Source organism: Orcinus orca, chromosome 10 (assembly GCF_937001465.1).
Source record: "Orcinus orca chromosome 10, mOrcOrc1.1, whole genome shotgun sequence".
Taxonomy (NCBI): Eukaryota; Metazoa; Chordata; class Mammalia; order Artiodactyla; family Delphinidae; genus Orcinus; species Orcinus orca.
This window is the reverse complement of record NC_064568.1, coordinates 49,407,392-49,431,706: the sequence shown is the minus strand read 5'-3', so window position 1 is coordinate 49,431,706 and position 24,315 is coordinate 49,407,392. Positions and strand designations below refer to the sequence as shown.

General features: G+C 42.8%; 1 protein-coding gene across 29 annotated transcripts in view; it reads left to right on the top strand.

Moving 5' to 3' along the window:
- Nucleotides 1-24,315, top strand: part of ARPP21 (cAMP regulated phosphoprotein 21) — a 179,282-nt gene that overhangs the window by 106,074 nt on the left and 48,893 nt on the right. For 25 of the 29 annotated variants that reach the window (XM_033402201.2, XM_033402202.2, XM_049715897.1 and 22 more), the window contains 5 exons: nucleotides 3,234-3,467; nucleotides 10,484-10,665; nucleotides 11,685-11,789; nucleotides 12,714-12,974; nucleotides 16,314-16,440. In XM_033402201.2, coding sequence (XP_033258092.1) covers nucleotides 3,234-3,467; nucleotides 10,484-10,665; nucleotides 11,685-11,789; nucleotides 12,714-12,974; nucleotides 16,314-16,440 — 909 coding nt within the window. Of the gene's footprint in view, nucleotides 1-3,233; nucleotides 3,468-10,483; nucleotides 10,666-11,684; nucleotides 11,790-12,713; nucleotides 12,975-16,313; nucleotides 16,441-24,315 lie in introns of those variants that run through there. The other 4 variants (XR_007479685.1, XR_007479684.1, XR_007479682.1 and 1 more) reach the window with 1 other exon arrangement.

The window sequence follows — 24,315 nt, the reverse complement described above, 5'->3', positions numbered from 1 at the left end:
CCTAGAACTTGGCATAGGCCTGGTCAGGGCCCTGGTCCTACCTGGTTCTTGCTGGAATGACTTTAGGGTAAACACATGACCTGCAGGCTTCAAGCTTGGTCCCTGAAGTTGCGTTGCCTGGGTTTGAACTCAGACTCCTCCACGCGCTAACTGCACTTGGGAAATTTACTTAACGTCTCTGAGGATCAGTTCTCAGCTGCAAAATGAGGTTGCTATGAAAAGTAGATTAGATAATTCATATAGCGTGATTAACACTGTTTGTCACATAGACATACTGTTTAAATATTTGCCGTTGCTGTCACTAAGTCCCTAAACAAGGAAGCACAAACCACTCTCAGCACCCAAAGTAGTAAAGTTCTCAAGTATTAATTTTTTTTTTTTAATCTGTGAACACTTCTAATCCTGTGCCTTTTATCACCATCGGTAGCAGCCATTTTTCATCAAGAATTTCAGTAATGCTGGCTACGTGTCGAATACTGCTTTCCCTGATTCTAGGTGATGGATGTTTAGAAACTGGTCAGAGCTGGTTATACACCAGCCAGCCTGCAGGGTGATTGTTGAGCCATCGCTCCAGGGAGGTCTGACTGCCTCCATCTTTGCAAGTGTTGAGAGTTTAAGCCAAATTTGATTTTCCTTCTTCCCTTCTTTTAACCTGTGGGATCAAATCATTTCCATTATCTTTACCTTGTTCTCCTCATTATTCCTGTTGAAGCTGCTGCTTTTTCTCAGCCAGCAGAAGGAAATATTGTCAATCAGTGATGAATGGCCATCTTCTAAAAGCCAAAATGAAGTCATCTTTTGGATTTTGTTGAGGCACGTTAGTCTCTGTGTATCAATCTCCACCACCAGCACACACGCCCAGCATGGTGTTAGATGCCTTGTTAGCCCCGACTTTTTCTTACTGTCTAACCCCTCAGCCTGGATGTGGGCTGAGTCAGTTGTGTATGAGCTTCATCGTCTGCGGTCAGGAAGTGTTATTGTATTATTACTGTTCTTGCTGTTGTTGTTGACGCTGCTAAGTGTCAAACTTGGACTGTAGCATCAAATCATGGGCACAAGTCCACAAACGCACGCACTGGGGCAGTGACTGCAGGATCAGACGTGTCAGCCATGTGGTCTGAAAACTACTCTTAGTATTTCCACATTTCCTTTTATCCTTCATTTTTCTGCCCATACATTATTCAGAAACCCATCAGCATTAGTTAGATGGAACATCCTGAATTCATCTGAAACTTTATCATTCTGAATAATAAAGTCATGGAAAAAGCAGAGAAGGTTCCCACCTGAGAACACTGGTGGCAGTCGGTGTTGGGTCATGGTTAAATCTAGATCATTCTGCCTGGATCACATCCCAGCTCTGTCACTGTCTACCTGTATGAGTTGACTTGAGTTAGCTGCCTTTTCTGTGCTTCCATTTCCCTGTCTATCTAGGCAGTATAGTCCTTATGATTACAATGTTTATCAGGTTACCCACACATACTAAATGCTCAGTAAATATCACTGTCCTTCTTCTCAAAAATTACCGCACTCTCCAATGGCCCCTCTTCTCTGCAATCACATGTTGTATTCCTCTCATGTATTTAAGAACTTGAAAAAGAGTAGACACATGTATATGTATAACTGAATCACTTGCTGTACACCTGAAACTAACACAACATTGTTAATCAATTATACTCCAATATAGAATAAAAAATTTTTCAATAAAAATAAAATAAAAAGGTCTTCAATTTACCATAATTTACAACTCCATATTCTCATTAAAGATGACAAATCACTTACTATTCCTTTAACCACTTATTAGTACTGGAATAAGTTAGGGCTGTAGAGTTGAAATTCATACGTCAGCCACACTTTTTATTATTAAAAATGCTGAGAATTTTAGAAGGAACATAACAAAAACAGATAGTAGAACTAAAAGCCATATCATTTCAAAGATAAACTTCATCACATGTTATTTTGTTACTTATATTCTTCCCAGTATCCACTGTACAGAATATTTTTCCTCTTTATGTTTTGCAGAAAGATAATTTATAAGGCATTATACTAAATATCACTTTGAAAAAAAATGGTTTAATAAAAGAATCTGTGTTCAGAAAAAAAAAAGGTCTTCAGTTTAAGGGCACATTTTAGAATCTTCTAAACAATCTTAACTATTCCTTATATGTGTTAACCTCTAATGACACAGAATAATGCATTTTTAATGACATAAGTCAATAATGTGGGCTGATAGTTTTTAAAGTTTCTTATACTCCGTTCTTTCAAACTATGATGTCACTCAATCCATCTGTTAGTTTGAATTCACAGATACAGAAATTTTGCTCAGTGCATTTTCTCTCTGAGGCTCTGGTTAATATTCAGAGCCCAGAACAGCCACAGTCAAGGGTGCTGGAGCTGCTTGGCTCTGGTTGCAGTGAAGAGTGGCTGGTGCCTAATGGACGTGGGCTGTAGCTTTTCTTGTCCACATTGGAGGGAAAGGGAGATGATTAGGGCTGTATTCCATCTTGGGAGCTTCTGCACACTGACCCAGTTACTTACATATTTGAGGAATCTACAGTCCACAAATCTCCCCATGATTCTACTCTTCTGTGTCATCTGAAGGATGCTCAGTCAGTATCATGATGGCCAAGCCCTCCTTGGTTCACCTCTTGGTCATATTAACAAGACTTCTGTGAGTATGGGAGGTACAGTGCAGCTCTTAAGCATTTCTAATAGGAATGAGCGAGTTCTTCTACTCACATTTGAGGGAAAAGATCGTTTCTGACCATGACCCTTCAAAATGCAGCTTTACAGATGTTGGAGAACCAGTACTTTAGAACCATCTGCGTGACCACAGACTCCTCCTTAAACTGCAGTCTCTTTAACCTCCATCCCAGTCATTTGACTGTCATAACTCCAGCTCAGTGAGACATTTCCACTTCATTAGTTACTCAGGGAAATGGGAGTTTTCAGGCCCTGAGTTCCCAGCTTTATGGTACCATTTACCAATTCATCACCCTAGTGGCATGTGAGAAGCCGGAAAGAGAGAGCTCATTCTTAATCTCTCTTTTCCTAGAAATCTGACACATCTGAAAAATATGCAGCAAATATTTCAATCACATGTGGGAGGGGCATTAGTTAATCTCATCCTGCAGTGCTCACCTCAGATTCTTTAGTGATGGATTCTTTACACTAAGTAGTGGTTTCTTTCCTCTCCTCCATGTGGAATGATTTGTTGATTTGTGTCTCTCCGGTAGGTTCTGAGTCCTCCAGCAGTGCAGGCTCGTCAGGATCGCTGTCGCGTACCCATCCACCTCTCCAGAGCTCACCGCTGGTCTCGGGCGTGGCAGCCACTTCTCCCGGCTGTGTGACCTACCCAGAGAATGGGATGGGAGGCCAGGTCGCTCACAGCAGCACCAGCTACATCCTCCTTCCACTCGAAGCTGCCACAGGCATCCCACCCGGAAGCATCCTTCTTAATCCACATACAGGTTCGTTCATTACCTCTGCTTTGGCTGAGACATAATATCAGAGGTTTATTCTTGTGTTTGAGCTTATAAATTTGCTAGCAAGTGTTCTGAAAATTCCTGGTGTGTGGATTGTTGTGTAGGGTCTTGATTTAGGAAGAGCAGATCTATAGAGAGCTGGAATCTATATCTCTGTATCGTTATCAATGTTGGTATGTAAATCGAAATACAGATACTTCCCAGAAATATCCGCTTTTCTCTCTGTCCTCTTCCTTGAGCACGGTGTCTCTCACGTATTCCCAGGAGCTAAGATAAGAAACCATGGAGTGAAGAATCAGGATGTACTAATTGAAAATTGATGTTTCTCAGACCAAATCCGTGGTTAGCTTGTTGTTGTGTCAAAAGCATTTTTGCATCCAAGATATTTCAGGAACTTGAGATCTCAGTTGGAGCAGATTCTTCACTACAGAAATTGACTTCCCACCTTAGAACTCCATGCAACTCCCACTGGGAAATAAGGAACAGCAGTGGCAAGAGAATACAGAGGGCAAGTTCTTATGTATTTTAGGGATTTTAGGATTAGACAGGTTTTGGTGGGGTTTGGAAAATCGGTAACTTCATGACTATTGTTTCTTTCATGATGAATGGCCATTTTTTTTACTTTTTTTAAATTGAGGTATAGTTTTACAATATTATATAAGTTACAGGTGTACAATATGGTGATTCACAATTTTTAAAAGTTATGCCCCATTTATAGTTATTGTAAAATATTGGCTATATTACCTGTGTTGTACAGTATATCTTTGTGGTTTGTTTTATACCTAACAGTTTGTACATCTTATGTTTTTTACTTTTTTAATTTCTCCTGTGGTCAGTTAACTTCCACACTAATTTCAGAGGACCCAGAGCATTGGGCAAATAGACTGATGAACACCTGCTTCATGGGGGAAACTTCTCAACCAGAGGCAATTTTTCCATGCCTCCAAGGCCATTTGGCAATATCTGCAGATAGTTTGATTATCATGACCTAGGGAGGAGGGGCTGCTACTGGCATCTAAGAAGGTAGAGACCAGAGATGCTACTAAACATCTTACAATGCACAGAACAACCCCTAACACAGGAAGATTATCCAGCCCAATATGTTAGTAGTGCCAGGGCTGGTAAACCCTGGGTTAGAAGGCTTAATTTGACAAGTCACTTCTCTAGAAACCTTTGAAAGAGATTGAAAAAAAAAATGAATTTTTCTCAAAATATATCTGAGGTTTGGTTTAGATTACTTAAAAATGCAGCGCTGGATGGGAATCTCATAAAAGTGATCTGGCTCAATCTTCTCACATGTCTAGTGCTACTAATAAGTAGGAAATTCAGAGAAGCATGGCAGTAAAATAGTTACTTGAATAATTGCCACATTTTCATGAAAACATATGGCACATTCTTAAGGAATGGTGTTTGATTGAGACATTTTGAAAATGCCACAAATTTGAGGGAAAAGGAGGCATAATCTTTTTATTGAAAACCATTTGAAAGCTTTCAGATTAGATACTTCTAAGGAGAATATTAGATATCTGGATCAGTGTAAGCACTATAAAGGAAATGAAAAGAAAACCAGGATCATATTCATTACTCTGGGCACAGATCAAAGTATGATCTGACTCTGTCAGCTTTAATTCTTTCACTTTTAATTGAGATGGAAGGTTTGTAGACAAGAGTAGCCACTAAGCATAGTTTTGAGTGTTATGTTTTAACCAAAATTGCAGAGTATTTCGGGAAAGCTCAAAAGAGTATTTTTTAGGGTACAGCGCAGGAATATGATTTGTAATGAAAGCGTGGATGTGTGTGTGTATGTGTATATTATCATCTGTAATCTTGTTTATAGAAAAGGAAAGAATGTGCTCTTGGTGCCAAGCCCCAATTACAAATTGGAATGAGTAATTTGGAGCTGTTATTAAAATTTATCCTTTGCAAAAGGATCCTAACTAAAGAAAAGGATCCGATAATACTGTTGAACAACAGAGTTTCCCTACACACATCTCAGATCTGACAAATGCTAGACATAAAACTATCCCTCGACCAGGAGGAAGATGTACTATTCTATTCTGTGATTGAGTGGTGGGATGTAAGGTGAATTGTGATATTTCTTTTTTCCCAGAATGTGTTTATTTTTGTCAATTAAAAATATGCGTGGGGAGACTTCCCTGGTGACACAGTGGTTAAGAATCCGCCTGCCAATGCAGGGGACACGGGTTCGATCCCTGGTCTGGGAAGATCCCACATGCCGAGGAGCAACTAAGCCCGTGCGCCACAACTACAGAAACCCGCGTGCATAGAGCTCATGCACTGCAATAGGAGAAGCCACCACGATAAGAAGCCCGCGCACTGCAACGAAGAGTAGCCCCCGCTCGCTGCAACTAGAGAAAGCCCGCAGGCAGCAACAAAGACCCAATGCATCCATTAATTAATTAATTAATTAATTAAAAAAATATGCACAGAAGTTCCCTGGTGGTCCAGTGGTTAGGACTTAAGGCTTTCACTGACGTGGCTCCAGGTTCAATCCCTTGTCAGGGATCTAAGATCCTATAAGTCATGTGGCATGACCAAAACACACACACACACACACACACACACACACACACATATGCCAGCACATATGAATGTACGTATACATCTATCACGTATCATATATATGTATGTATATGTGTATCTGTGGTGAGTCATATGCATGTCTGTCTATCAGGCTATCTGATCACTTATTTGACTCTACTATTGAAAATAGTAGGAGGAAATTTGCCTCCTTTGGGCTGAAACTCATCTTTCTCTGGCATTGCTGTGTTCCCCAAGAATCCACACCTCTTACCTTTTCCTAAATACCCTCTGCCAAATAGGTGGTAGGAACACTTTGGTATAAGCAACCCAGAGCATATGACTACTTTGCTTCTTATGTGAATTGCCCTTGGCTACATTTCCCTGTTACCTGCACATTCATGAGCCTGTGGGGAGGAACCATACTTGGTTATATTTTTGGCCTCCCTAGAGTGGATAACAAAGGTCCTCAGCAATTACATATTTTTGAAACAATATCTACTATTCATCATATATGCTAATGTGGATAATAGAGCAGCTTTTCATCCAATGTCATATATTTGAGAATGTCCCTCATATGTAAAACAATGATTGATTAAATATCTGTCTTAAGCAGTAATAAGACAAGCAATGATTTGAAATACTAAGGTGCCTGCCAGTCATTTGTCTATTAAATGAAACAAAAATGAAATTTCCTTTGTCAGCACAATTGACCGGGCTCTTACTAGGAACTGAATGTTTGGCAGCTGAAACCAACCCACTCACATACATTCTTGTGGCTCCCCAGATACAACCAGGACTTTTTATTTCGCCTGGCTTTAGACTCAGCTCCCATTTGGTCCATTTCCAACTCTAAACCTGCGTTGGCTGTTGTTTCTTTGCTTTGCAGGCATCTGGATGAGGGAGTCAGAGGCTCTTTCTCAAAGTTATCCCTGGACCACATCTTCATCCTTGCCAGGCAAGCCTGGGTTTGACTCTTGAGAATGATCTTCCTCCAGCCGTCTTGGACTCAGCCTCAGTTTGGAAATTTCTAGCTGAAAGCTCATCTTTGGCTATTTTCTTTCAACTCAGTGCTATCCAGAGATGTCAACAGGTGTTGGCATCCCTCAAGTGCTCGTTAGTGCCGTGTGTGTTGTTTTGCCATTTTGCTTTGCTTTCGTCTGGCAGGAGTCCAGGAGCATGAGATGGAAGAACACGCCATCTGCAGGGACTTGACTTTGAGCCGCCTTTGAGGGCTGGTCTCTTTCAAATGCTTCCATAAACTATGCTGTTTTTGTTTTTCACAGGACTTCGAGAATCGATTTATCCAAAGTGCTTCCACCTTTCGATTAAATGCACCATGAAGTTTTTGTGTGCTGTCTAGAAATGTATCTTTGCAAGTCCTGAATCAGTCTCTGCTTATCCATAATCATCAGCTCCCTAATCATTTGATTGCTCACCTTCTAAGGACTAGGAAAGGAAAATATTTTTCCCATCATCCCTTCCCTTTCTTTTTAAATAATACCCTTCTGCCGGGTACATGGTAGCAGTGCTTTGGTATTGGAAACCAAGAGCATATGATTACTTTGCTTCTAGTGTGAACTGCCCTTGGATTCATTTCCTTATTACCAGCACATTGGTAAGCTCTTTGGGAGGAGGAGTCCTACTTAGTTTCTCGTCTTTTGTTTTGCATCCCTGGAATGGGTAACAAAGCTTTAGTCACCATGCAGGGGCTCAATCATTATATATTAGTAACATAATGTCTGCTGCACATTACACACATTGATGTGAATAGTGGAGACGTTTTTCACCTAAAGTTATGGATTTGAGAGCGACGGACGCTCTGCATTCAATCCTTTTCTCTGCCCTGGCTCAGCTCACCACACTGGCTTACCTCTGTCACTACACTCTCTTTACCTGCTAACACCCATTCCAAGGCCTGCTGGACACGCTTCCGCAGTTCTGACATGAAAACCTCTGCTAAGCGGAATAGTCCTAGAGCTAGTGAGTCTTTCTCTTTTGATTTTCAGCCACTGTCTTTCAAGCTAATTGCCTGGATTCAGTCGTAATTGCATCTGGATTGGTAAACAAGGTAGAATACCGAGAAGCCACCGTAGCCTGACTTGAAAACCAACAGTCAGTCATCCCGGCCCTCTTAGAAAATTGTTTTTGGTCTCTTCCCTGGCATCCATCTGACTTCTTTCATTTTCCTCAGTTCTCTCCACCATTCCTTGGTGAGCATAAGAATCAACCTTTTATACTACCTTCTCTTTCTAGAAGAACCTGCCATCTCTCTCTACCCAAGTGAATTCTTAGTACTTTCCACATGCGGTTATTTAGAAATATTTCTTTCTTCTGGTCCACAGCACAATAATAATATTTTAAACAGAGGGTCTAAAATTTATCGAAAATGGCATCTGAATATTTTGCTGTTATATTTTCACCCTAAATATGGTCAGTTTGTCACACTTCCTTAATTCTCACTGGGGTAAATCAAAAGTCACAGACATAGTAAAGAGCCTTTTCTTTTTAGTTTTCCATCCGTGTGTGTGTGTGAGCTTAGAGTGAGGTTGACTTTGAAATGATTTTGTATGAAGTTGCTGTGATAGTTTTTTTTAAATGTTAGGTACCTAAAATTTTCCTCTTCCCTATTAAGATACACAGAGAGGAGACAAGTAAGGATTAGAACCCCAAATGGGCTAATAGATTTTTGTAAATTGACCTTTTTTTCATCCTTTCCCAAATTGCTGGGTTTTGCAGAGAAAAAAAAAATGGGTTGCAGATTTTAAATTCAGAAGAGTTATTTTGGAAAAAAGAACAATAATTTAAAACAATAAAATATAGCTAAAATTAAGTAACAGTGATAGGAAAACAAGTGCTTATGAAGAACATTTAAAAAAAAAAAAACCTCTAAATTTAGTCATTGTTCTCTGACTAAAATTCTGGCACATTTGCTTTTCCATCACATCGTGTTGTGATTGGTTATGAAACTGTTGTTAGAACTCCTGTGGTTCTGGCAGGTATGTTCTTGAATATGCAGCACGTAAGGTTACTTGTTGCATACATACACACATACACATGTATATAAATATTTGGGAGGGTACTGAAAATTTGGGGACTGCTAAAGCTTTCATGTCAGTTCCTAACTGAGCTGAAATCAAGTCCACTGCTCTTTCGCTGTAAGCACCTTGCCCATCTTTTCCCCCAGATTCTGATTCTTCTTTATTTACCAATCCTGGGGGTGATTCCACCTTGAAACACGGCCCCCACCTCTCCAAACTTCTCATGTGTTGATGGATAATTTTCAGTTACAGTTGGATTTTTTTCATGGTACCTCGTTGTACCATGTACTCATTAAGCAAACTTGGATAATTCACTTAAGTTGTGTGGTATGATGGGAGGTGAATGGACCAGGGCCATTTCCTGGGTGTCTCACTTACTGCTTTGTGTATTTCTGAATAAATTGCTTGGGCCCTCCAAACTTTGATTGTCTTGTCTCTAAAGTGGAATGAGATTGCACACCTGTGGGGCTCTTGGAAGAGAAGACCATGGATGTAAGGTGCCTGTTGCTGCACCTTCCATATTGGAAATCCATTTCTTCTCTCCCTTACCTCCTTTCTCTCTCTTTCATTGGCTGCCCTTTAATCTCTTCCTTTCAGCTCCTTATTCCTGTAATGTTCCTGGTGGGCCTTCATTTCCTCTTCTGAAACATAGGGAGATGATACCTACCTTCCTCAGAGGCCCAGTGAGGTTCCAGTGATACTGTTTTGTAAACCATAAAATACTCCTCAAATAGTAGGAACAATAACAGTGAACCAAGCCATTATCTCAAAAGGCAAAATAATGTATATTTGCTCTGCCATGACAAGATGATTCTGTGATGGGTTTATTATGCATCACCTTCAGAATCTCTGTCCCCTCCCCTGTGTACTCCTGCTTGTGAGAGAAGCGAGTGAATGCATGTGGTATATCCTGGTTGTATATATATTTGTGGAACTGATAATGATTCTAAGTTGGCGACCAGCCCAGTGGAAGCAAAACAAATATATTGGTAAACATTGAGTAACTGAATGTCGCCAGAGCCGTATAAACGGAAAGCAGCCCTTATATTTCAGTGTAAGTTATCTCGCTGGTAGCTGTGAGGTGCAGGGCAGCAAGACACAGGACTTGGTGAAGGTTGCCTCTCCACAGGCCTTCTGCACTGGGTGCCACTGTACAGATGCACTTAGCTTTGGCAAATTGCCTTGAAGGTGATGGATTCATTTGCAGCTGCTTTAAGTTGCTGTGGGCTTACGCTGCTACCTCGCTCAGCCTGATGGGTCATAAACAGTCAAGTCTTCACACTGGCAAAGGCTCCAGTGTCCTGGACTTCCCCTGCCCCTTTGCTTTAGGTTCCATTTTTGAGTATCTGTCGGAGTGGTTCTTTGTGCCAAAGGAGAGCTTGAGAAGTTTACCTTGACCAAGGTGTGATTCCACTGCAGGCCAGCCCTTCGTGAATCCCGATGGAACCCCCGCCATATACAACCCCCCCACCAGCCAGCAGCCCCTGCGAAGCGCGATGGTGGGGCAGCCCCAGCAGCAGCCCCAGCAGCAGCCCTCCCCACGACCCCAGCAGCAGGCCCAGCCACCCCAGACGCAAATGGCAGGCCCACTGGTCACTCAGGTAAGAGCTGGTGGGAAGGCAGGGAGGGGAAGTGCTCGGAGACGCAGACTGCACCAGCCTCAGCGATGCGGTGCATCAGGAAGAGGCGATATTTTCCACGGGTGCCAGTCCCATCCACTCAACTCCATAATAAAACCTGGCAGCCTAGAGCCCTTGGTTTCAGGTTGACAGGACTTCAGCTGGAGCCTTAAGCTTAGGTAGAGACGAGGGCCCCGTCCAGTGACTCGCATGGTGACGCATGGCACTTGGGAAAATGAATGACAAGTCTCGTCTTAGATCTAGATGCTGCTTTTATGTGTCAAGGAGCCTGTACTGTCTAGGGGACTGAACTCCAGCCCATCCAGGCCGTTGTGTCACCTTGCTCACCCATTCCTAATGCAGATCAGGTGGCCTGACTGTTCATTTGTCCCTTGGAGAGACATTGGGCTGTCCTCCTTTTCTAGGGCAACACATGGAAATGTTCAGAAACCTGAAGTGTTCCAGGCAGGTTGCCAGGGTGAACCTCTTTTTTTTTTTTTTTTTTTTTTTTTGGCCACAGTGGGCGGCATGCAGGGATCTTGGCTCCTGGGCCTGCAGTGGAAGCAGGGTCTTAACCGCTGGATGGCCAGGGAAGTCCCCTGAACCTTATTTTTTTTTGTTTGTTTGTTCTTACTTTTTAGTACTTGGACTATATTTTTAGACCCAGGGATCTGACCACCAACAACAACATGAAAAGTATCACAGTAACTTCTTTTTTTTTTAATTGAACGAAAGATTCTTTACTCTCTATAGTGCTTTACAATTTTCAAAAGTTTCACACACAGGACTTCATATCTGAGCAGCAAGCCTCCCTCAAGGCTGGCTGGCGCTGGTCTGCCTGCATTGGCTTCCTGTTGGTGGCTGGTGCCCCTCTCTGGAGTGCACTGAACCAGGAGGACCTATGAGGGGGACGGTGGTGTGCTTCAGATGCGATCGCCTTCTGGTGGGATTTCAACCCCCAGTATTTCCCTGTTACCTGACAAGCTTTTTCTTTCCTCCAGTCTGTCCAGGGGCTGCAGGCTTCCTCCCAGTCAGTGCAATACCCAGCTGTGTCTTTTGCTTCCCAGCATCTCCTGCCCGTGTCTCCGACGCCGCAGTTCCCCATGGTACTGTATCATGTGGGGATGACTTTTCACCTGGGAGAGCATATTCACTGGTTTGACTACTTTCTTGGGCAGGGCAGGCTGATGCTGGGTGGGTGCCCTGGGCTGACTGTAAGGGGGGAGGTGGTGTGTGAATGTCTCATTCTCCAAAATAATGCTTTCCTTTCTGTCATCTGTCCCATGTTTAGTGCCTCTGCAGTGGTACCCTTTTAAGAGTTTGCGAGCTAAGCGGGAATTGAATGTCCTCAGAGTTACATGTCAGGAACAGAGAGACACATGAGCTTGGTGTGAGGGTTGGGAAATATCTTAAAAGTCAATATCCAGATGGTAACTGACATCACCCTGTGCTCCTGATACAGGTGTTCCCCTAGAATCCCAATCCTCCAACGGCCTCTCATTTCTCCTCAATGTACTAGGTCCTTTTGGACAACAAGAGTGAGCATTGTCCCTGAACATCAGGCCAGGCCAGTGACTAAATACTCTTTAACGTGCAAATGAAACCCCACTGATGACACCAGTTCTTTGTGGCAGCCATGGGCAGCACAAGTCCTTCTGCGTCCTCCAGAAGGCAGATCCTATGGTTACTGCTGGTAGACCAGATGACCCTCCAGGACAGAGCCCCAAATCCTTCTTGTCTCAGTGCCATCCTGAGGATCCCAAGCCCTCAGTGAAAAAAATAATAATTTGTTTCCACTGAAAGAGGAAGATACGGGTCAAACTGTTTGCCATCTCTAATCCTCAAGATGATTAAAATCTGTCTTCTCTTGTTATGTTCTCTTGGTGTTCTGAACAGAGAATTCCTTTCGTTTATTTTTTCCAAATTGTTCTCCCTCCATCTCCCATAAGGACAAGCCTGTGTCCTATGTCTGCCATTCCCATTCCTCAGCCACTCTTGCTGACGCCCTGGTTTCTCTCCGTGGCTTGCAGAGAGAGGATGTGACCACGCAGTTTGGCCAGATGAACCTGAGCCGGCAGTCCTCGGGGGAGACTCCCGAGCCCCCAGCCGGCCCTGTCTACACACCGTCCCTCCTGCCGCAGCCCACCCAGCAGCCAAGCTATGTCATCGCCTCCACAGGCCAGCAGCTCCCAACGGGGGGCTTCTCGGGCTCTGGCCCTTCCATCTCCCAGCAAGTCCTCCAGCCCCCTCCCTCGCCCCAGGGATTTGTGCAACAGCCTCCACCCACACAGGTAAGTGTGCTTTTTCTCACACCTGTGACCCAGAGCTGGTTGCTGGTGCATCTTGACCTCTGTTTCCATGTAGAATATCACCAGCTCAACTCATCTCGCTCTTGTGGTCCATACTGATATTCCCAGCCTACAGGACCCGGTCTGTCGCATTCATCAGTTGTGTGAAGTCTTGGGGGCTCAGAAAGTAAGTTTAATGACGCAGACCCGTGTCCCTGGTACCAGGGGAAGTGGCCCATTTTCCAGGCTGTTTGTGCAGAGGCCATGGGAGAGCATTGCCCTCCAGCAGGATGTCAGCTCACTGGGGTGATTGCCCAGGGAGGAAAAGCCTCGGGGAAGAAAGGGGAAGGCCAGCTCCTGGGGGACTTTCATCTCTCTTGCTGCTGCTCTGGAAATGTGTTGTTTCCTTTCTTATCCATTCATAAGCATTTTCTGGAGCTTTTCTGGGGCTCCTCTCTGAATATAAAGGAGGAAGCTAAGCCCCATCCACTGTCCTCTCCACTCCCCTGGGGAGCGGGGCTCCTGCACATGCTCACAGGTAGCCATTAATCATATTTAATTGACTTGAGCATGTAAGACACCACAGATCACTGATTTTTACTGTCTTCTCAAAGACTGATTATGTGTTACTCTTCACCACCAAACATCTCTGGGGCTCTCCTGGGTATCCCTTGCAGAATATTGCAAGTGATTACTGTCAAGATGTAAAATGCACAGAAGCGTTTTCTGGTCCATTTTCAGGGCATGCACATCCCAAGCAAATTCCATCCTAATTATGAAATATTGCATTGGATGAGCCGTTTAAAGTACTGTGTCACCTTCGTATCATTTGTGGTGTGGCACTGCCTTAACATCTTGAATAAATTATTTTCTTTTCCAGCCATGCAGAATCCTCCAGCATGAAATGATTTTCACCCAGTTGTTCATTTTATTTTGAGTGATAATTAATAGTCAATCTTTAGTTGCCTTCTGTGTAATGTAGTAGTGTTGCTGGTAGGGTTTAAGGAGATGTTAAAAAAAATTTTGAGTTACAGGAGAAAGGACCTCATTGATATATTAATTATTTTACTAATAAATATTTACTTTAATTATCAGGGAAAAATAGTTTAACTCTTTTAGCCTAAATAGCATCTAAGTGTCACCCTTTTCTGATGTCAAAGAGAAGAGTTGGCAGAATATTTAATTGAAGACTTTTTTTAAAAAATGCCCTTCCTTGATTGAAGGAATTTCAATAATTAGTGCACTACAGGAGCAAAGACAACTCAGAGCTTTGGTGTGTCTGCAACAGAAATGCTTTCATTCCCTCTCCAACAGATTTAAAAATAGAAAGAGGGACGGAAGAAAAAAAAAGGAAAACAGATGCTCATGAGCAGTCTGGACATCTGTGAACTTCTTTGTAAAAGTACCACAGATAAAGGTATAGGATATAACCCACAGTGATTGTCAATTTAGTAAACATTTTAAAACTCAGTTACTCAATTATGTATAGTGTTGAAAAGAACACTTGAGATACAGTCCATGGGCATATATGGAAATACGTTATGTTTATGCAGAAAATGACCTCTTTAATAACCTTAAAGGTCAATTTTGTCTGATTTGGGTGAATGCTTTCTGATCGCCCACTGGAAGGGTGAAGCAAAAATGTATGGACAAGGGCTTCCCTGGTGGCGCAGTGGTTGGGGGTCCGCCTGCCGATGCGGGGGACACGGGTTCGTGTCCCGGTCTGGGAGGATCCCGCGTGCCGCGAAGCGGCTGGGCCCGTGAGCCGTGGCTGCTGAGCCTGCGCGTCCGGAGCCTGTGCTCTGCGACGGGAGAGGCCACAGCAATGAGAGGCCCGCGTACCGCAAAAAAAAAAATGTATGGACAAGGCAAAGAGGGAAAATAAAATAGCCATAAAATTCACAGTTCTTAAACAGGTGACTCCTAATGTTATTCTAAGCAGATAATCCTTGCAGGCTGTGTACTGACACACCTCTGCTTACACTTTAAAGAAGCTGATAGAAGAAAAGTCAGAGGCCTGTAAATAAAAAGGTAATCGATTAATAAGAAAACAGGGCTTCCCTGGTGGTGCAGTGGTTAAGAATCCACCTGCCAATGCAGGGGACACGGGTTCGAGCCCCGGTCCGAGAAGATCCCACATGCCGCGGAGCAACTAAGCCTGGGCACCGCAACTACTGAGCCTGCGCCCTAGAGCCTGTGAGCCACAACTACTGAAGCCCGCACGCCTAGAGCCCATGCTCAACAAGAGAAGCCACCGCAATGAGAAGCCCGGGCACCACAAGGAAGAGTAGCCCCCGCTCGCCGCAACTAGAGAAAGCCCACGTGCAGCAACGAAGACCTATCGCAGCCCAAAATAAATAAATAAATTTCTAAAAAATAAGAAAACAGCCTTAATATAAATGACCTGAGGCAGGCAAGGAAGTCTTTCCAGGTCAGGAGACATTTGATTTGAATCTTATTGGAAGTAATTATTTTCAATCATTCTTAGTCATTAGAAAGTGACAGAAGGTGACATGAACAGTATTTTTAACATATGTCCCTTTTAAAACTGAACATCCATTTTTTGGGATACCAGCTATGTGCCAATCACTCTGAAAAGTGCTTTGCTGGGCCTCCCCATATTTCATAATTTCATCCTCTGATTCTTTTAGGCAGGAGATCAGCAGATTTCATGACCTACCTGTGTTTCCATTAGCAAAACAATTCAAGTTAATGATCATATTTAAAACTACGTAAAAATGTGTTGTTGTAGATGACTGTTTCATTCACTCTTGTTTCATTCACTCTTGTTTAAAAAGCACAAAATTCAGCACCTTAAGACAATCACCATTGTATTGCTCACAGCCAGGTCGGCAATTTGAGCAGGACTTGGCAGCGATGGCTCGCCTCTGCACCACATGTGGCTTGACTGGGCCTGAAAGATCCCAGGTGGCCTGACTTACATGCTGCAGTGTTGGGGTCTTGGCTGGGCTGCCTCTGTTCTCCACACGGCCTCTTTCTCCAGCTGGGTAGCCTGGACTTCTCCTGGTGGCTGGGTTCTCTCCTGAAAGAGTGGAAGCTGCAAGTCTTCTTAAGGATCAGGCTTACAAGTCTCAGAAGTCATCATTTCTGTCTCATGGCATTGGTCAAAGCAAGACAGAGCCAGCTCAGATTCATGGCTTTCGGGAGTAGATTTCACCTTTTCATGGGAGCAGTAATGCGCACACACACACACGTAGGCATGGTGGCCGTTTTGCAATCTACTGTACTCACATTATGTCATAAGATGACAATATTTTACGTTTCAAAATGTTACTCCATTTACAGCTCTCATTTCCTGCCATTGTTCCCTTTCTTCCACAGATGCCTGTATATTATTATCCATCTGGTCAGTACCCTACCTCAACCACGCAGCAGTACCGGCCCATGGCCTCTGTTCAGTTCAGTGCTCCGAGAGGCCAGCAGATGCCACAGACAGCACAGCAAGCAGGTACTTGGAATCCGTTTCCCATTTTCTCCTCCAACTCAGTTATTTTGCACATAAATCTCTCAGCTGTCCTCTTTGGATGAGTATCCAAGCTTGGCAATTTAAATCAGCTCATTTCCCTTCCCCAGAGAAGATAAAGGAGCATTTGATTAACTCCATGTGGAAAAGTGACAGGTCCAAGGAGGAGAAGCCCATGTCACGCCAGCGTCCCTAGCATCCCCAGCATTCCTAGCGTGCATGTGAAACGCGGTCTCCATAAATGACTTGAGGATCCTCTTAGTTTCTCTGAAAGCAGAGAGCCAGCTACATCCCTATCTTCCTAGTTCATACTTTTTTCCCCCTTTTCAACCTAAAGAGACTTTTCCCCTGTTCCTAAGCCTAGGGCACCAAATTAGGTTGTTTCTGTAGCATCCTAGAAAGCAGCGTTTTGAGAAGAAGGCCACTGACACTGCAGCCTGTGTCCCGATGGAACTCAGACCCTGGCTTATGGTCTGGAGGGCCACAGCCTCCTGCGGCAGCCGCTGTGCAGTGGGAAGGGGGGCCGAGGCACTGTCCGAGAGTGAGTAGCAGGTCTCACAGTGAACCGGTCTCTTTCCCTACTGTGTCACACTCCTGATGGGATGCCGCGACCCCGACAGCAGCAGGAAGCCGGCAGGCCTCAGTGACCTGTGCTAGGGAGACATTTGTGTCCTTTCTGCTGCCCACACGGCAGAGAAAACCGCTGATGGTCCTGCTGAAGACCGCCTGGCTGGGGCACCCTGCCTTCCGTGAGTAGGGCAGCATGTTAGAGCCCACACTCCCATCTGCCACCCAATTTCTGCACTGGATGTATGTATGTGCATCTGTAATGTGTACAATATGCCTGTGTGATATCTACAGGAAATGGACAGTTTTTTTACGTTATAACAAAAAGCACCATCCTTGTCAAGGATGAACACCAATCCGCACTAGAATACTCACGCTGATGCTGCTAGCATTTTGTCACCTTGGAGGGGTCATTTAATTCCTCCGTGGTGGGGGTAGCTGTATATTCTTTAGTTCATCTCATGGCTTAAAGTCCGTGGGAGAAGAAGGAGACGCATATAGCAGCCAACCAGACTATGTCTTATTTTCAACACTGTATCAGTTTGGGGAAGGATATATTTTGACCTCTGAATTGGCTTTACACTTTTACAGTCATGAGAGCACTAAAGGATTGCTAATTATTAGTTACTTTAAGACAAGCATTTGGCCATATTTTCTCTGACTGTTGGAAAATGGTATTATCTCTATCATTCTGGTGGTAACTGTGCTATCAATTTAGATATAGACTCTAGTAACATGTTGTTTGCATTCTTGAACCGTCTTTTTTTTTTTTTTTTTCTTTTCCTGCTCGTGTTATCAAAGAGTTAATTTATAATCTTCTAGCTATTGGTCCGGAGGCTATAGCAAAGTTTTCCTTTTGGTTGCCACTGCCTTTAGAAGAAGAAAGATGCCAATATCTAATTATAATGATTTTTTTTAATTTAGTTTAGTGCCACTGTTTGAGAGTTTTCTGAAGGATATTTCAGTCTTGTGTTAGGGTATAGTTCACATACAGGAATGCAGGTCCAGACGTGCAGCATCCCACTACCCCGTGAACTCTGGGTCTGTGTGAGGTGCTGAGAAAGTTGGATGAATATGTTAACTGGGCAACAGAATAAGATTCAGAACAAGCCTCGGGCTCCCCACTGACGCTTCCCCGCTACCTTCACTGATGCATGGCAACCCAAGGGAGAATCCACATGACCTTTTCTTACCCTTTTTAAAACACTGTAGGGGAATTTGGGGAAGCAGAAACCACCCTCCCCATCTTGAGGAGACCTAACTGGTGGCTTTTGTGACAACCCAGTGGCTTTGACTTGTTCCATGCCCCACATCACCAGGGAACTGCCACCCCAAGGCAAGTTAATGACACGTAATTAGAAGAAAGCATTCTAAGTCAGTATCTTGCTCAAAATAGCAGCCGATGCTTCAGGTGTCAAGGAAGTGAGTGGCAGCTAATGTGCCTGTGAGGGTGGGGAGCTGAGAAATGCAAAATGATACATGCACAGTATCTTCCCTGAGAGTGATGACATCAGTATACACATGTAGACCCTTGTGCTCCTAGTGTGGTGGCCATCACAGCTGACATTGGGCCGAAAATCCCCCTGTGGTTTCCACCTCTGCTGAATTTACTGAGTGTTTGGGAAGGCAGATAGTGTCCCCAGATCTCACTGAGAATCACCTCTGCTAATAAAATCCAAGGAACACAGCTTGGCGATGGCCCTGTGACGGTGGAAGAGGGCTCTGGGCCCTACAGCTGGGAAGCTTTTCGCTGAGCTTAGTGACACCATCAGCAACTTCCCAAAGGGACATACGTAGAGGAGTTATTTGGGGGAACAACTCCATGTCCGTGGACTGCCTCATAGAGGAAAGAGCCTCTTAATTAAGCCTGTGTGTTAACCAATTTATCATAATGACATAAACATACTTACTAGTTTTGCCTTTATTTTCTGGCATGGATGATCCTGTAGAACTTAACACGCTGTAACTAAACCAGCATGTTACAGAGGTAGATAACATTTAATTAATTATTCAAGTACACAGGGTGGCTTAATAGCAGAATACATTGAGAGCCTGGACTTTTGTCTCCCGACTCACATGGGCTTCCATGTTATTTTGCAGAGCTGGTCAGTAACAAACGGCAGAGAGCAGCTGAGATATTCGTGCACAAATCACACATTGGGAAGGAAAAAAATAGCGTTCCTTTTACATCATGTCTCCAACTCCAAATTCCCTTTTCAGTTTGACTTAAAAGTGTGCTCTCTCTCTCTCTCTCTTTCTCTCTCTCTCTCTTTCTCTCTCTCTCTACATATATATGTATATAGCTTCATTCTTCGTTCTCCAAGATCTTGAACATGTCCTAAAAACAACAAAAATGAACTTGTAAAGTCCCATATACTTTCCTAAATGGGCATTTGGGAATGAATAAATCCTAATTTTGGTATTAGAATAATACTGGTTTCATAAAATAAATTAGGAAGTGTTTCCTCCTCTTTTATTTTTTGCGTGAAATTGTGTAAAATTGGTGCTAAATCTTCTTTAAATGTTTGGTAGAATTCTCCAGTGAAACTGTCTGGGCCTGGGGATTTGCAGAAGCAGAATTTTTTTTTTTACTTTTTGTTTGAAGATAATGTGTGCAGCTTTTAAAATATGAATTCATTATGGTTATAAGACTATTCGGATTATCCATTTCAGTTTTGCTGAGTTTTGGTAGTTTGTGGTCATTGAGGAATTGACCCACTTCTTCTAAGTTGTTGAGTTTGAGTATAAAGTTGTCAGTAGTATTCCTCTATTATCCTTTTAATAGCTACAGGATATGTTGTGATATCCTGTTCTATCTTGATATTGGTAATTTTAAATTTTCTTTTATTTTCATAAATCTTGCTGTATTTATCAATTTTTATTGATCTTTTCAAAGAACTACCTCTTTGTTTCACTGATTTTCTGTATTGTTTTATTGTTTCAATTTTATTGATTTCTCCTCTTGTCTTTTTTTCTCCCTTCTGTTCATTTTAGTTTTATTTTGCTCTACTTTTTGTAGTTTTTTGAGGTAGGAAGTTGGATTATTGATTTAAGACCTTTTCTCTTTTCTAATGTAAGAATTTTGTGCTTTGTTTCCTTCTCAGCCCTGCTTTAGCTGTGTCCCACATATTTTTAGATGCCATATTTTGATTCATGTTTATATATTTTTTTCTTTTATTTGAGATTTTTCTCTTTGACCAGTGGATTTTTTAGAGGTATGTTGTTTAATGTGCAAGTGTTTGGAGATTTTCCTATTGTATTTCTGTTATTGATTCTAGGCTGATTCCATTATTGTCAGAAAACATACTCTGTATGATTTCAATTCTTACAAACTTGTTGCAGTTGGTTTTATGGCCCAGGATATGGTCTATCTTGGTGAATGTTCCTTTGAGCACTTGAAAAAAATGGGTATTCCGCTGTTGTTAGGTGGAATGTTCTATACATGTCAGTCAAATCCTGTTAGTTTATTTTGCTGTTAAGATCATCTGTAATTTTGCTGATTTCCTGTTTACTCGTTCTGGCAGTTGCTGAGAGGTGGATATTCGTGACTCAAACTATAAGACTTCCTAAAGTCCTGAAATGAATCTCAAGACAAAGGTTGCCCCCGTATCCCTGAAGTCCAAGGATGAAGGGGAGACTGTAGCTATTTGGAGCATGTTGGTTCCTTTCCCAAATAAACAAGAAATGTTTCATTCCCTAACAGAAGCTAGAAACATTCCATAGAAGCAGTATGGAAGGTCAAAGCCCTCTGACCAGTGAAGTTTGGGTAAGGTCTTCCTATAAGCTGCTGTCCACGTCTCTCACATGCCAGGCTTTCAGCCCTGTTGCTTAACGGCAGTAATACTACTTTAGGTTTGGGTAGAAAAATCATGTAGGTGACTGTTTACAACAGACAGTCCAACAGTTCTGCTTTCCTAATAGAGCAGATGTTTCTGTATTCTTGAATATAATGAAAATAGAACAACAGGAAGAGAACATGGATGGCTTCAGAGCAGAGCAGGAAGGGGGAAAAACATGAAACTTGCGTGAGCCTTAGATTAGATTATAACTGCAGTGGATCATTTGATGTGGATTCTGAAAACTGTGGGGATGCCTCTCACCTCTGCTTTCCTAAAATCCCATTCCTCTCCCACCTTCCCCCACTCCCAACCATCTGCCGAATGATTCATTTTTGGTAAAAACCAATCTCATAGAGCATTTTCCATGACAATGTTTTACTTTTCAAATCATAGTTTAAAAGGAAGCCATGAAAAGGAAATCTTAAAAATGCATTGTATTGCAAAACTCCATGCAGCTTTTGTGGGGTTCTGCTCGCCTATTTACTTCTGCTCTGCTCAGTTCTCTGGATCGGGTCCATGAGGCTCCAACCTGCCTGGTGACAGTAGAGTTGGAATCTCTTACAGGAGGCAATGGTGGAGGTCTTCAGAAGTTTTTGAACTTTACTCACTCTTTTCACTTGGATTTAAGATAAACCTCACTTGGACTTTCTCTTAGGCTCTGCTCGTCAGCCATCATGATATTTAAATAGTGGAAATAAAAATGGAAGGTAAACACTCAGTTTTGCTAAATGAGGAAACTGAGGAAGGTCAGCCTCCTACCCGATGTGGAGTCTTTCTCGTCAGAGCCAGAAAGGGACTTCTGCTGCTTCAGTCTTTACAGACTTAGTAACCGATGCAGCTCTCAGACACTCAGCAGGGTTATTCAGGCTGACTGAGTCTGACTTGTGAGATTTTGCCCTTGACTATATGAACTCAGAACCAACTAGCACGTGCAGGTGGTAAGGAGGGCACATGAACAGGAGTAAAAATAACATCCAGATTACTCGGAGAAGTGTTATCACCCCTCCCTATTCATAGGAGAAAAACTGGAGCTTCCCCGCCTCTTAGGGCATCATCTCTCCCTGCCCTGATAGAGAAGCTGGAAATAAACCTTGCAGCCAGCCTCCTAGTGTCCAATTAATCAGAGTGAAGAATGATGGATGCAGATAAAGAAGGTTGCAATTTATTTAAAATATATGTAAATAAAAGGTATACAAGAAGAATGGTGAGGGAAGAGGAAACCAGGTGAGGGAGTAGAGATCCTGTTTGTTTTATTTTGCTAACTGATGACAGGATAACAGTAGAATCCAGGAATCTGTTGGGGACCCTCTGACCTTTGGGATATAGATTTCATTGATCCAAACCTCCATTCTATCTAGGAAGAAAACCACTTGTATGTAGAAAGTTCTTCAGTGAAGAAGGTAGAGTTCAAGGGGGTCAGCCTGTCAGAAATACAAATGATATAATAGGCCATTAGGTTTTTCTGTTCTTCTCTGGAACAAAAATCCAAAATATCTTCCACTCTTTAGGTAGAGCAGTTCAACTCCCTGTAGCTCCTTCCACACACAAATCAACTCTAGGTCTCTGAATATTCCTTAACTAGATTTTGTAAGTGCAATGTCTGCCCCCTCATCCGTTTTGGATATTTGGGGGAGGGTGGCTGTAGCCAGTGTGCCTCAAACTTTCAGGCGCATACGTAGCACCTGGGATCCTGTTCACATGTGTATTTTGATGCAGTAGTTCTGGGTGACTCCTGAGATTCTGCATTTCGGGCACACTCCCAGGTGATGCTGGTATTACTGCTCTACCATCTTGACAGCAATGTAGTAGATGGTACACTTTTAACCACGGCTATCTTGTAGACCAGCTACTGACAAGAGAAAGGACCTACCGAGATTCACTCTTTGATTCAACATTATTTATATCTCAGGCATAAATCTAATACTTCATGGTCAGCATATATGATCTTACGAATTATAGCTAGTGAGTATTTAGCATAAACAGGTTAAAGCTTACAAATGCAAATCTTGAGATAGAAAATAAATAGAGCATGATTCTACTACATAGCAGGTACTCATAGGTGCTGAAAGAATGAATGATATGTGTACCTATTTTATGTTCACGTGTACAGGGAGCGTGTGCTTGTGAGTGAGAGAGCGGAGAATGTGGGAAAGTTTAAAAGGTTAAATGAAAACCTGTCAGCCCTCGAATTTAAATATCAAAAAGAGCAAATTAATTAAATGTTATGAAATCAAGTAAAAGCCTAACCAACCAATCCATGTTAACAAACGAATATACACATTTTTTTCAAAGTTCAAACATCCAAGGACTATGTCACAGGTACACATTCAGGGATATAGTATCTTTGGATTTTCATATGCTTAGCAATTTGGGAATTTCTATACATTTAAAGTAATGAGGGGCTTCCCTGGTGGTGCAGTGGTTAAGAATCCGCCTGCCAATGCAGGAGACGCAGGTTCGAGCCCTGGTCCGGGAAGATCCCACATGCCGCGGAGCTACTAAGCCCGTGTAGCACAACTACTGAGCCTGTGCTCTAGAGCCCTCGAGCCACAACTACTGAGCCCGTGCGCCACAACTACTGAAGCCCGCACCCCTAAAGCCCATGCTCCACAACAAAGAGAAGCCACCGCAATGAAAAGCCCGCGCACAGCAACGAAGAGTAGCACCCGCTCACCGCAGCTAGAGGAAGACCCAATGCAGCCAAAAAAATAAATAAATAAAGTAATGATACTTCCATCAAAACTTATTTTACAGGGCTAGTTTTTTTGTTTGGTTGGTTGGTTGGTTTTCTTTTTTTTTTTGGCTGCATTGGGTCTTCATTGCTGCGCGCAGGCTTTCTCTAGCTGCGGCGAGCGAGCTTCTCATTGCTGTGGCTTCTCTTGTTGCGGAGCTCGGGCCCTAGCTTTCCTTTAATCATTTTAGTTGCCTTGTGAATGCACAACGATGGAATGGATTGGGTGGCATTCCTGGCAGGAAGATAGAAATTATCTGTGACCCGTGTATATTTGAAAATAGACAAAAGCCTCTGTTCCTGATAGGAAAAGCAACGTCTTAGCTTTTTATTTCTTTTAGGAGTAATATTTTTTGTTGCAATAGAATATTGTTCATATTAACAGCTCTTAGTGAGAAAGAGGATTGCTGCCTCTTTACTGTTGCTCTGAAACACATTTGGGATGGGGCAGAATGTACCTTAATGGAGTCTATAAATTTATCTAATCAGTGCAGTTGAGTAAACTTGACAGTGAATTCTGTATTTTTAGCCTGACTTATTAAGCAGTCATTGTAATTGAGAAGGATTTTATCTTCAGAAACCTTTTCTCTGTCTTTGTTCTTAGGACGATATTCTTCACCTTGACTTCTTTCCCTCTTAGGATTGGCTCAGATGAGGAGAGGGAACATCAGAGATCAGAGATAAAGAAAGAATGTGGGGCTTCCCTGGTGGCGCAGTGGTTGA